Source organism: Episyrphus balteatus, chromosome 2 (assembly GCF_945859705.1).
Source record: "Episyrphus balteatus chromosome 2, idEpiBalt1.1, whole genome shotgun sequence".
NCBI classification, from domain to species: domain Eukaryota; kingdom Metazoa; phylum Arthropoda; class Insecta; order Diptera; family Syrphidae; genus Episyrphus; species Episyrphus balteatus.
In genome coordinates, this window is record NC_079135.1 from 131,735,783 (window position 1) to 131,750,417 (window position 14,635).

The 14,635-nt window shown below is 29.2% G+C and overlaps 2 protein-coding genes across 6 annotated transcripts in view; one reads left to right on the plus strand and one right to left on the minus strand.

Annotated features, from left to right (window-relative positions):
- The window catches only part of LOC129909986 (guanine nucleotide-releasing factor 2), a 30,528-nt gene extending 22,150 nt beyond the window's left edge, over positions 1–8,378 (plus strand). For all 5 annotated transcript variants that reach the window (XM_055987190.1, XM_055987191.1, XM_055987189.1 and 2 more), the window contains 6 exons: positions 230–401; positions 469–583; positions 646–1,046; positions 7,575–7,700; positions 7,770–7,901; positions 7,962–8,378. In XM_055987190.1, the coding sequence (XP_055843165.1) occupies positions 230–401; positions 469–583; positions 646–1,046; positions 7,575–7,700; positions 7,770–7,901; positions 7,962–8,094 (1,079 nt within the window). In that variant the 3' untranslated portion in view covers positions 8,095–8,378. The remainder of the gene's footprint in view (positions 1–229; positions 402–468; positions 584–645; positions 1,047–7,574; positions 7,701–7,769; positions 7,902–7,961) is intronic.
- The window catches only part of LOC129909998 (DNA damage-regulated autophagy modulator protein 1), a 401,886-nt gene that overhangs the window by 35,403 nt on the left and 351,848 nt on the right, over positions 1–14,635 (minus strand). The window lies entirely within an intron of this gene.

Below are 14,635 nucleotides of genomic sequence, written 5' to 3' on the forward strand. Positions count from 1 at the left end.
AAATCCATTGTAGAATCATCGTTTCATGATTCACTCACCAAACTGGTTAACAATAACAAAAATATATTATCATTTCAAAAATGCACTCATTATTTATCACCTACTCTCTTTAACCCAGCTGTAGAAATTTGTTTAGTAGCTTATCGGCTTTGCACTTTTTCAATTGCTTTATTTTCGTTCAAAACTTTCTCAAAACATATTCCTAAAAAAAACTGATTTTGTATTTCAGCATTTTGTGAGGCATTTATAACAACATTTAGAACCTTTATTCAACCACTGGAACTGATTGAGAAGCTTACACGTCGTTATTCCGTACTCTTTTGTCAAATGAATAATGACCAAAAGCAAAGGGCTGCCAAAGAGACGTTTTCTCTTTTAGTTCGTGTTGTAAATGACCTAACGTAAGATAACAGATTTCAAATACCCTAAAATGAATTTGATACAAATTAAAATTTAATTTATTTTTAGGTCAACGGATCTTGTTAAACAACTATTAGAACTTTTGATTGAGTTTGTTAACCAACTTGTGTGCTCTGGTGAATTATATATGGCTAAATTACTCCGAAATAAAGTTGTTGAAAAGGTAAAGAACAACGTTTTTATATAATCATCTCAGTTTTTCATTTACATTATCTGTTTTCATAGGTCATGACATACAGAGAGCAAAAACTGTATAGTAGTTATTTAAGTGAACAACGATGCATCACAGCCAATCAGCCAACATTGCTGGATTTGAAATCATTAGAAATAGCCGAACAAATGACTTTGCTTGATGCTGAATTATTTCAAAAAATTGAAATACCCGAAGTATTATTGTTTGCCAAAGAGCAATGTGAAGAGAAGACACCAAATTTAAATAAATTCACGGAGCATTTCAATAAAATGTCCTATTGGGCGCGTTCTAAAATTCTTATGCAGCCAGATGCCAAAGATAGAGAAAAGCATGTGATTAAATTTATAAAAATTATGAAACATCTGCGCAAGATGAATAATTATAATTCGTATTTGGCGTTGTTGTCGGCTTTGGATTCGGCGCCTATAAGAAGGTAAGATTTGTTTTAATTTTTTATTGTTTATCAAAAATGGTCAAATTATTCAACTAGGTGAGAGATCACGAATTGTCTACAATTTAGCAATTACCTATTTAAAAACAAAGTCCAGAATTTCAAAATCTTAGGGTGGCTTTTTTTTATGAAAACTGCTTTCTGCTGTTCTTTGTCACGATTTGTTTCATAATTGAAAAGTAGTTAGTTAGTAGTTTTAGCTATAAAGTTTTGGTGTAGTTTTGTTGTTTTGCAAAAAAAAAAAAAAATGGTTCTGTCTGTGAACACCTCTAGCTACAGCCTTAACTACTGGAGTGATTTTCTTCAAACTTGGTGGATTTAGGTGATTCCGTAAAGGGGAAATTGAATTTTTTAGGACTAAAACTGACTGTACCTGCCTCATAGCAAAAGAGACAAGTTATTTTGATTAAAATTTTTGTGTGTCCTGCTTCCTGCAAATAAGACCACATTTTTGAAATAAAAAAAAATATTTTTTGAACCTTTATTAACTTTTTTTTATTTATGAATTTCTCTTTAACGACTAAGCCGATTTCAACGTGATACAGAAGCGGTAAAGTAAGCGTAGCGTAAAAATTTTTTTTAAATCGTTTTTCAAAGGAATAAAACAACATCTTATATTAAAACAAGTATGGAATTTCATTTTTTTATTTAGATGCATTTTTAGAAAAAAATTTCAAAATCGTTAGAGCCGTTTTTTCTAATTTTTTTATAAGTAAAAAAAAAAGTTTTAAAAATAAAATTGGTATGTCATTTTGTAGAAATCACTGATCAAACCAAAATTTCAAAAAAATTTTCGAATATTTGATTTTTCAAAAAAAAAAAAAAAAATGCCAAAACTTTTTTAAAAATCGAAAAACTAATTTTTTCAAAATTTAATTCTTGGCTTATATTAAAATTATATGAATGCTTTTTACAAAAAGTTTCGTTGAAATGGAATTAGTAGTTTCGGTGCAAATCGGATTTAAAACAACGGTTCTATGACAGGAACCGTTAATAATGATTTTCAAAAGATAGACCTTGTCTTAAAACTTTTACATGGATTTTTTAACAAAATCGTTGGAGCCGTTTTTAGAAATTTGAACTCTACTAAAATTGGTATATGACAAGTACCGTTATGTTTGGTCCAAAAAAAATTAATTTCAAAAACCCCTCTGGAGAGTCGCCAAATAACGCTACATTAATCGGTCCGTCCGTTTAGGCTGTAGCTTCGTAAGGATTTGGGATGAACAAGTTACCAAATTCTGAGTGCCCTTAAGTAGGCTTATCAGCATATTTCATATGATCCATTACTTTTGGGACACCCTGTATAGTACCTACATATATCGCAAGTAAAAATCGTTTAGCCATGAATTAATCCATTTTTTCATTTGATAACGCCTGAAAAGAGTATTTTGTTTCTTCTTCTTTTGTATAGGAGATATATTTTACTGCTAGTAAATGGGCCAAATTTAATATGTTTTTGTTCTTTTCCTGACCCATTATTGATGGAAACATTTACTTCTTAGCAAAGCAGTGTGAATTATTAATATGTAGAAAGCAACAAAAAAAATTTTCGTTCTTTATTATATCAGTTGATTAGTGCAGTAGTCCGCTGGAGGTAACTGAGTCATTGGTAGAGTTGGGTAGTGAACTGGCGGTTGACAAAGTATAGATTGCAGTTCATAGCTGAGTAACAGAATAGCAAGGGTGCAATAATCACTAGAAAACCAATTAAACTTAATTTCAACAAAACAAAACTCATTCATTCAATGTTTTTAAGAATTAATTATATTAAAACTAGCTGACCCGGCGGACTTCGTTCCGCCTTTCAAAGTATTTGTTTTCAAATTTTAGCCCTGTAATGTGTTAAACTTTTTCCGGTTCACTCCGTTCGGACTACAGCGCAACCTACAGGGTCCAATTATAACACAAAACCTGTCTGGGGCAAACCTTATCACACACACAAAATTTCACAAAAAATATCCAGTCATTCGACCCCAAATACCGATTTTGAATTAAACTTGACAACAGCGCCACCTACCGGGTCCAATTATAACACAATACCTGTATCAGATGGACCTTATCGCACACACAAAATTTCACAAAAATCTATTCAGTCATTCGACCCCAAATACGGAATTTGCATATAACTTGACAATAGCGCCACCTACTGGGTCCAATTATAAAACAAAACCTGTCTCGGATGGACCTTATCACCCCCACCAAATTTCAGAAAAATCTATCAAGTCGTTTAGAAGGAGTAGGGTCACAAACAAACGCACAGGAGAATCATATATATTATTACGGTTGTCGAACACCCTTTACCGGGACTTACACCGAACAGATTTTAATAAATTATATCTTAAAAAAAGGCGAATTTCTGCCGCCAGAATCTGGCAAAATATAAATATTTAAATGTTTATAATTTTTAAGAAATCTTAATTTGTTTAAAAAATAATATTCCAGCCAAAATGAATTTTAAAATGACTTTTTACCACTTTCCAATGAATTTGGAAATGTTTGACATGGCGTGTTCCTGTTCACATTAGGGGTGTTCGTATATCATTAGTTCGTATCATCAGGGGCGTTCATTAGGCGAGTAAATTCTCCGATTTGCTTAAAAATTCTGATGGTTAACATTTTAAGCATTATTATACAAACAAATTGCAGATAAGTTTGGACAAAAATATGAAACCTGTCAAATTTTAGAAGTGAGGATGAAATCCTCTCAGAGAAAGAAAAAATTGTGCAAAAGTACGCAAACTCTTTTAGGACAAAATAATCATTTATTAAAAGAAAAAAAGAAGGCACTAGCTTTTGAAAGATTTCAGACTTTTGTCCGAAGAAATTTTTGGGCAGAAATTTGCAAGAAGAGGGGCTCTCTTTTTTGTAAAAAAAAAACTACACAGTTTCAGTCTAATCAAACAGGAATTGGGTTAAAAAAGTTGAAAAAAGGAGAATTATTTCTGTTTTAGGCAGTACCTAAACAGCCCTGTTACATGTAACATTAGTTATACATTTTTATTTCATTTTTGGCACACAAATTGAAAATGCCAACTTTTGAGGTTCTGGGTAGTCAACCTCCGTAAAAAAAAGATCACTCAAAAGTTTTATTTTGTATTTAAGTGCCTTATATCATGTTTTCACTAAAATCCAAATAAGATATTTTCGTAAACTATTTCATTTTGAATGTCAAATGGTTAATGGTAAATTGCTAATCCTCATCGAGGTAAAATGGATCGAAAGATTAATTTGAAATTAAAGGCCCCAACCCATAGAATCCGTTCCACCCGTTGTGTCAATTAATCCGTTGAAATTGAAGGATGGGACAGAAAGGGGTGACCCAAAGAAAACGTTGCATGACGGATTGCTTTTTGACAGCTCACTTTAAATTCCAAGGTGTGTTCGATATTTTCTCGATGAATGTGCACTAAGGAAGTTCTGATGCAAGAAATTGTTAACTATTATCGTTGTTCTTTTTTTTTAATAAAATACGCTACTAGACTTTATGTATGTACTTGCTCTTCAGTTAAAAACAATTTTTAATAACAGATTATCATTTGTAGATATGACTTTGGCATAGTAAAATTGAACTCTACAACAGAATTTTAGTATTTAATTGATATAATTTATTAGATATATCATTAAATGTTACTTTTATTACATTTTCTTCACAAATAAACAACTAAAGTTCACAATTCATAAAATCAGAAAAGAAAAGAACACAGTTCTAAGTTCTGAAATTCCCCGGTGTGCACTCCGAAACAGAAAATCGAACTGATCTATTGTTGACAACCAATGTCAAAGGATACGACAGATGAAAAAGTAGAAAGTTGGGCTATTTCTTCCGTCGAATTCGTCAAATACAAATAATTGATTTATTTTATTCATTTATCACATAATACGATATTTTGATAGGAATAATTATATTCCACATAGTGTAGTTCCGATAACCAATGAAAGATACAAAATATTTTGCTTATTTTTTACTTTGGTGTACTTAGCGTAGTTCCTTCAACATCAAGTGCGGTCCTACCTTTATTTTATTTATTCTTTCAGATCATTGAACACTTCTACATAAGATGTTTCCAAAATGATTGGAAAGTGGAAGTGTTCATCGCTTTTGACAGGATCTTTGGAATAAGTTCAGTGGGGAACTTCCAACGATTGTCAGTATAAGAAAATAGTCAAAAGAAAACAGAAAAAAAAGAAAAAAAAAATGTACAGCTATAGCTGGGATGGTGAAGACATAAACAAACAAAAGGAGGCGCGAATTGTGATAGAGTTTTGTGAATTTAGTTCGTGTTTTCCAAAATAAATATGTAAAATTAATTAATTTTTTTTAATTAATCGGAAATAAAAACTTTAAATTTGAAAACAATCGCGAAATATAAAAGTTTTTGTGGTCAAATGATTTCGAACACACAGTGTTTGTTGTAAGTGTGTGTGGCAATATGTTTTTTGTTTACATTTTCCCTGCCGAGATATGTCAAATTAGAAAAGGAAAAGACAAAGATAGTTTTTGGAATCAGAACTGTCAGTTTTGATTTTTGGTTTTTTGTGAAATTTTTTGAATCCAAAATGGATGCCATGCTATGGTTTTTGTTTTTTTTTTTTGTGAAAAAATTTGTTTGCATCCATCATGGATGTAATGGCCTTCCACTGCGGAGTTAATATTAAAAAAACAAAAGCAACTTTTCTGACAGACAGCTGCCAAAGTTTATGCACAGTCGCGCCAAATATTTGCATGGATTTCAAAAATCAACATAGATAAACAAAAAACACACCTATGGTTTTTTTCAAGATTTTTTGTAAGTAGGTACATATATGTATGAACATATTCCGTAGGAACATTTCATCTTCCATTTGCCAGGAAAAGTCTGGGAAGTGTACCTTTGTATGTACATATATAGTATATACATAATGTACATAAGAAAAAGGCCGTAATATTTGAAGGCTCCAGGGGAAAAACAGCACAAGTCCATTCCAACTCATTTCGAGAAAAATGCATTTTTAAATTTTGCTCTCCATACAACTTAGTACTTAGCACACAATTTATTTATTTTTTCAGCAAGGCTTTAATTTGTTTTATAAAAGTAAGGATGCCATCAGATAGTGGTCAGTAAATACTACAAAGACCTCATCATTCGTTTATTTTTGACAAAAAGTGGACATGTGCCGTTTTTCCCCTGGACCCTTCATTTGCTCTTTGCGTGCTATAGGGGCGTAAGTGTTGCACCCCTATTACGATTGTCAACTATCAATTCTTTGCCCCTGGGTAAAAAGGACTTACATAAATGATAGTTTACCAGAAAATCCGATTGAAGTTGAAAATCGATGAATTTTTGAGCATTGATCCTCTTATTTTTATAAGAAAGAGTTACTCTAAATTTATGTTTTTGATTCTCTTTTCATCAAAATCCGAAAGTGCAATTTTGTGACTGAACATCTTTGTAGCCGGAAGCAAAGAATTTATAGTTGTTAAAAAAAAATTCGATCTCTTATTTGCTTTGAAAAAAATTTGAAAACGAAGAATGATGCTAACCGTGAAATGTAACTGAAAAGATCCATTAAAAAAATGACCAGTTTTCCCCCATTTCGATTTTAAAACATCAAATTTCAGTATTTATCAACTATCAATTGATAGTTGACAATCGTAATAGGGGTGTTAGGTCCGTTAAGGTACTTCCTAGGCTAAAATATGATAAGTGGCTATTAAAAATGAAAAACAATTAAATCACGTAGGTAGATACGAATTTTAAAATTTCCACTTTTGAATAGCGATATAAAATTTAATGGAGTGTGAATTAAATGGGTCTAAGATAATTTTTGGAAAAGCCCAATACAACAGCAAAGAAAAATCGTCAAAGGAAAAATTGTCGGATGTAAGAATCAGACAGAAACCTTACGTTCAACAATTTTTTTATTGACGATTTAAGGTGGTGAATGCATGATTCAACATCGGTTCAAGTTCTTCAAATTGACCAAGTTTGAGATATTAGTTGCGGCAACCTGTTTGAAATAGAGTTAATTATAAAATGTATGTACAACTTAGGGAACCTAGAATTGCTAAATTTAATGTGCCATATTCATAGCTTAACTTAAACTGGGGCTAATCCAATGTATTTTAAATGGGATAAACACGAGTTTTTTTAGTAATTCTCGACTTTTTAAAAAACACACTCTGCATTTACATTTGTACCTACCTACCCATACTTTCTTTTTATTTAAGCATGCGAGAAGTCTCGCACGGGTAAGCTAGTTATATATATAAGATTTTTCGCAATTATACAAACAAGAGTTAAAAAAAAAGTACTACGAGTATATTATTATTCGTGGTCGTGGTTTTTTGATTTTAAGTCACACAAAAATCAGGATTTTTTAAAATAAAATTAACAACATGGTAGTTTATAAAAACCTGATCTCAATCAGAACTAGTTCGAATTTATTCACTTTCAGTATATTTTTAACAATTACATTTTTTTTTAGCTAACACTTTTCTAAAAAATAATATTTCTATAATCTATTTAGACTCGAGTGGCATAAAACAATAACCGAAGGACTTAAAGAGTACTGTGCTCTAATTGATTCTAGTTCTAGTTTTAGAATCTATCGCCAAGCATTAGCCGAAACTAATCCACCTTGTATCCCATATATGTAAGTATTATTTAAAAAAAATATAAATTCACATTGTTCATTCAATTCTTTTTATATTTTTAACAACAGTGGACTTGTATTACAAGATTTGACATTCGTGCATGTAGGAAACCCAGATTATATCAAAGATGGAGTAATTAATTTTTCCAAACGTTGGCAACAACATAATATTATAGTCAATATGAAACGTTTTAAAAAATGGTAAGTTAATATTTTTATTTTCCCCAAAGTTATTGATTTAATTTTATTTGTTTTTTCTAGCGCGTATCCATTTAAACGTAACGAACGAATAATTCGGTTTTTTGAAAATTTCGAAGATTTCCTTGGTGAAGAACAAATGTGGCAAATTTCAGAAAATATTAAACCTCGCGGTAGAAGAGCACCACAAAATTAAAAAAAAAGTGAAAACAAAAAAAAAAATATTCAAAACACACACAAAATCAAATCATCAATCTTATCTTATATAGATTTTTTTGTTTTTGGTTTTTGTTTTGTTTTTGAGATAAGCAACTAATTTACACAACGAAAAAAAAGATGTGGTGAGGCAGCTATTTTGCTGCATTTGAGACCAAAGCCAACCGAACAAACATAAACGAATTATACCAAAATTTTAAACTAAACAAAACAAAAAAAAAAAAAACACTCTTTCTTCCCCCACTATACCCCCCACAGCCCTCAGTATAATAATCATGTACTTTAAAAGCAAAACTACTATCCCCACATAGTATACTTGTATAGAGTTAAAACGTCTGATCTAACGTCTGTATCATTGGGAAGACTAACTCTCTTAAGTGGTTTAACCCCAAAGGACTAGAACGTGTATAAGAGAACAACAACAACTAACTACTCGTAGAACTTAATAATGAAGACGTTGAAAAATTCTATTAATTATTGTTACAAAAAAAACTATTATTAATCAAATCATTATTATAGAAAAACAAGACTGTCTTAACAATTAGGAATTAAAAAAGCAAAAAAAAACAAAACATATATATATATATAAATATATTTAAATATAATATAATTGTATGTATGACGATATTAATTGTTGGAAAAAAAAAATAAGCACATGCAATTTTATGCTAATGATTTTTTTCTTCATGCACAAAAACAATCCAATCGATGTGTGATTTCTTTTTTAAAATCACCGCGCAACTTTTCGAAACTGAGACTTTTTCAAATTCGTTATTATTTTTTTTTTTAATATACACACGCACAGGCAATGAATTTTTTTTTAATTTAATATTTTTCTTTTTTTTTTAAGAAAGTAATTTACTTACCGTTAATGTTCACTAAAAACAAATAAATAACATAAAAAAAAACTATTTTTAAAGTATGATGGAGAACAACAAAGTGCAATCTTATCTCTGTGATACTAAAGCAAAACCTTTTATATGTATTAACAAAAGTGTGCTCTTTTTTAAGGGCATGATGTTTTTAAGAATTTGTAATTTTCTTGGACAAATTCGCTTCACTTCAGTTTCTTGAGATTAATTTCTATCGTTAAGCTAAACAAAATTAGTTTTTTTTTTTCTTCTTCGCCTTCATTTTTTTTTTTTTCTTCTTAGGCATTTTGAACTGGTTGGGATAGCGTTTAGTCACGGTAGTATGTCGACTGGGTGTATGTCGTCTTAAAAGTTAACTGCTTCCTCGTTGTCCGCTGTAATTATGTGATCATCCAGTATATCCAAAGCACAAAGGTACCTAGGATCGGGATGTCGTTGTTGGGTAGTCTCCTTCTCATCAGTTGATTGCGGTGGTTGGCAATATTTTCTACAAGCAGTATCTTCGCGGATTGTGTAGATAATTTCCAATGGTATGATCTTTACTTTCTCGTAGAGTCGCTTGTTACTATAGTATTTCTGCCGCTGTTGATCATAGCAAAGTCTGGTGCATACCTTCAGTATTTTTCTCTCGAACATTTTTTCTGCGGACAACCATTTTTCCGCAATTTCGCATGAAATCCAATTTTCTTCGTTTTTTAAGTTGATTTTTTCACTTTCATATCATTTTATTCAAAAAAACACTTAAATGAGTGCTAACTTTGTTTCGCTTATTATTAAAGCCTAGTTTATTTTCTTAAAAAAAAATAAGTTTTTTTTCATAAAAAAAAATACTAAAAGTAATTTTAAAAAATAAACAAATAAAAAAAAATAATTTTTAAATAAAAAATTAATTCATATGAATTTAAAACCTTCTGAGCTATTGTGGTTAAGAATAGAACAAATAGATAAAACGAAGAAAATTGGATTTGATGCAAAATATTTTTGGCACAAACTAGAACTGTAATAAACTCTTGATTAGTTGTTAAAAAAAAAAAATAATCAGACGTAGTTTGGCAAAGATTAGGCCAGTTAAGGGGAAAAAAAGCAAAAATTATAAAAACCGTTATAACTCGAAAACGGGACGAAAAAGAGAAAATTACCTCTTAAGTTTTTCGACTTAAAATGGCATGATTTTCATTTGGGGTGGTTACTGTGGGACACCCTGTATATAGGTTCACCATAACAAACAAAACCGTTTTACAATTATGAGAGCTAGATGATACTAAGATCGCTTAACTAGTAATTCGGAGCCTTCTATTGGTTACTTCAAGTACCACACAACATATTTATATAAATTTGAATATATTTCAGAGAAAAAAAAAATCAATTTTTATTCAACACATATGTATATCGGGTTTTGCCTTAGTACCCCAGATTTTTCGTTAACTACATATATCTTATTTTATTTTGTTTTTTGTTTACTTCAGCACAAGTGTGTTTATACAAAAGGCATTCTTTGATTTAAATTATATACATAACAAGAACTACATAAATTATACATAAATACAATGCATGCCAATGTGTTAATATGCAAATTTACAAAAAAATTAAAAAAAAAACAAGTGTAAGAAAAGTCTGTATCTGTAGAAAAAAAAAAACAAAAATCACAAAAAAAAATCTATACAAAACTATCTTACATTTTAGACAAAACAAAAAAAAAAAGTTTTAATTCACAAAACAAAAAAAAAAAAAACTAATCGAAATTCTGTGCTAAAATAAAAACAAAAAAATAATTATTAACTTTTATTAATTATTAGTAAACTTTTAAATTTTACACCAGAAGTAAACATTTATCTTTATAAATTATATAAGTGTATAAATATTTTTTTAAGATGCAATTTTAAATAAATAAGAAATTAGTTTTAAGTTTTTTAGTATAAAACTATATTTTTTTTGTGTTATTTATATTTTTTTTAATTAAATATTCTTCTTATATTTTTTTTTCTATATAGTTTGCATTATAATAATTAACAATTTTTATTTAAATTTAATGAATTTAATATTCATTGGTTATGCTTTTACATTATTATTATTACTAAATGCCATACCTATATACATATAACATATATATATATATATATTTTTTATACATACTTTATCGTGTAATTGTATTAAATTATTATTTTTTTTTATTATTATTTTGTCGTTATTATTTTTAATTATTCTGTATATTAAATCGTTGTAAATACTTAGAAATCGGTACCTTTTCTATTGATTTTTTCTTTATTAATTCTGTTGTAATTGTTTGTCTCTTTGATTTTATAAATTAATTCATAAAATAAAAAAAAAAATAGTTTTACTCTAAATTAAAAAAATTAAAAATAAAATAAAAATATATTATACAAGAAGAAAAAAATGTGTCTAGTTCTTATGTAATAAAATTAGGGTTTGCATTATGTATTATATATAAATATATATTAATAAACAATATTTCAATATTTTAATCGCTCATTTGGATTTATTATTTTTTTTTTAATTATTATTAAATTAAAAAATAAAATAAAATAAAATAAAATACATAAATATCAAAACAATATCTTTTTACACTAAAACTATCGTAACTAAACACACACGTCATACACACACACACACACACACATACACTTTGACTGTTTCATGTGTGTGGTGCTAAATAAAAAACAAACAGGTTGAGTATGTGGATTTTTACTATAATTAATAATTTTGTTATAAATTATTATTTAAAACAAGATACACAAAAAACCGGAGAGAAATAGATCAGCATGTGTTTTATAAAACAAAACAAACAAAAAATAATTATGAAGTAGTTTTTTGTATTGATGATGATGATGTTTTAAATAAAAAAAAAAATAAAATAAAAAATAATAATAATAATAATGTATGTGTGAACCCTATGTAACAATCCTAACTTATTATAAATTCAAATAAAGAAAACCATAATATCGATGTTTTAAATTATTGTTTTTGTTGGTTTTCAATTTGGATAAATTATTAGGCCCTAGCGAGGTATCCGTCGCATGAAAAAAAAAAAGAAAATCTTTTAAAAGAAAAACCAATGACTTCTATGGTCCTAATTGCGATTGTCGTTTGTCTATCGATAGACGACTTTTGTCGATAGTCGATCATCGAAAATGACTTTTGGAATTGAACCATTTATTTGCAAAACATGATAAGTCCACTTTTTTTCAAAATTCGTTTTTTTGACTAAATTTGTACTCCAGGGATAACCACGTCTGTCTTTAAAATATGAAGTATCTACTCCATCTATATCCGATTTTACAGCTTCGCGAAATATTTTTTTAGTATCAAAAATAGAATAAGTCCCGGACTTATCATCTTTTGAAAATAAACAACAGCTTCTTTTTGTGTAAATGGTATATTAGATTAATGGCTGAAAATCTTAAGTTTAAAGCTACTTTAAAGTTAAATAATTAGTCCGGACATTGTATTTTATTCTCAAATACAATTGTTTGATAGACTGGGGCTAAAAGCAAAATTGCATATCCATTTAAAAACTAATTTCACATCCGTTTATTTTCAAAGTATGATAAGTCCAAAAGCGTTTTTATTTTTTATCTTTTGAGCTATCGCTCCAAAAATTAAAAACGAAACGGTATTTTGTAGCTAGGCAAGAGTTCTAAGGAATATATTTTTTATAAATTTTTCTACGCATATCAAAAGAAAATAGAACGTTTTTTTCTTCTCCTGAAAAATTTAAAATCATGGACTTATCATGTTTTGCAAATAAATGATTCAATTGTGAAGCTCTACGATAGACGAGTTTTGTCGAAAATTGATCAATGCAAATGAATTTTGGTGCCGTGAAATTCTAATTAAAATTTTATTTTATTTTTAACTTTCGTCATATTAGTTGGAAATTATAACATAACAACTTTTTCAAATAAAAAAATCATATTTTTTTATTTTTAAAAATTTTGTTTCAAACCAGTCTAAAGGTATAACCAAAATGTGAGTATGCAGTTTTATAGCCTTATGCGTTTTTATAACGAATTCAAAAGTCTGGCAGCTTTAAATCGCGGCTTTATATTGATTTCGAGGGTTAAAAAACTCACCAATTCATATAAGTATGCTAAAGTATTGAAGAATTATGGAAACAAAAAATCTAAGATTGATTCCGCTTGGAAACCGGGCCTGGAGCAAATGTTGGTAATACCAATGATAGCAATTACAGTAGACGGTTTTTTTTTTTTGAAAATACAGAATTAGTGGCAGACATCACAGGCATGAACCACCAATTGATTAAACAAAATTCAAAATTATATTAGAGACAATTTCAAGCGGACACAAAATCGAAATTCGAAGAATATGCCTTCAAAACCGCGCAACTTTATTTTGAGTCATACGAATGGCATTCCAAGTCTCCAAACATGCACAAGTCATTACAACATAGGGCAAGCATCATAGATAATGCATTGTTGCCAATCGGGCAGTTGTCGATGTCGGAAGAGGCTACGGAAGCTGAGAAGCCCCGAAATAAACATTTCAGGTCCCATAAACAGAATTTTTCAAGAATGTTTTCAAGCAAAGAATTAGTACAGAAAAGATAGACTTTTTCGTGGAACGAAATACAGGAAGGCAATATTAGTATATTGTTTGAAAATATTGAGAGTATCATTGGTTTAAAAAGTTGTATAATCTTCAAAACAGAGTATGCCAAATTAATGAAAACTTTTTTTGACCCCCATTTAAAGGCTTCTTATTTCAGAGTTTCACGTGAATCGAATAGTAAAATAGAATAAATCTCGAGATTTACAGCTCTATTCTGCTATCCATCGGGGGGAATAATCTCTGAATATTCACCAATTACCATTCTTCTATTCATCGGGGGGAAACGAAAAATGTTCAAGTCTCCAAAGTCGACACCGAAAATGCTAAAGAAAAAATATCATCGAGTATTCTGTCAAAGTCAAAATAAAAAAATTCAAAATTAATTTAAAATCAAGAAAAATCAACAGAAAATATTTTTTAAAGCAAGAAATAAATGAATTAAAAGTGAAAAGTGAACAGGACAGTAAAATGTAAGTGACAAATGAGTGATAACTCTCCAATTTTTCGCTAGAGCTGCGTACTGAAAAACGAAAAGCAAAACGAAATTTTCCGTTCAGGATTTCGTTAACGAAATTTTGTATGGAAAATTTCTTTTCGCTTCAGCAGCGTACTAGGCTTAAAGCCTTGAAGCGAAACGAAAAATGTTGAAGTCTCTAAAGTCAACAGCGGATATGTTAAAGCCTAGTACACTGCTGATGCGAAACGAAATTTTCCATACAAAGTTTCGTTAACGAAATCTTGAGCGAAATAAAATTTGTTTTGTTTTTGCTTTAAAACTTGTTTTCGGTTGTTTTTTCTTGATTTTTTTTATTTATATTTCTATTATTTTTACTTTGCTATGATACCTGATGGTATTTTTTCGTTAACATGTCCGCTGTTGACTTTGGAGACTTCAAAATTTTTCGTTTCGCTTCAGCAGCGTACTAGGATTAACGAAAAAATACCATCAGGTATTATAGCAAAGTAAAAATAATAGAAATATAAGTCAAAAAATTCAAGAAAAAACATCCGAAAATAAGTTTTAAAGCAAAAACAAAACAAATTTAATTTCGTTCAAGATTT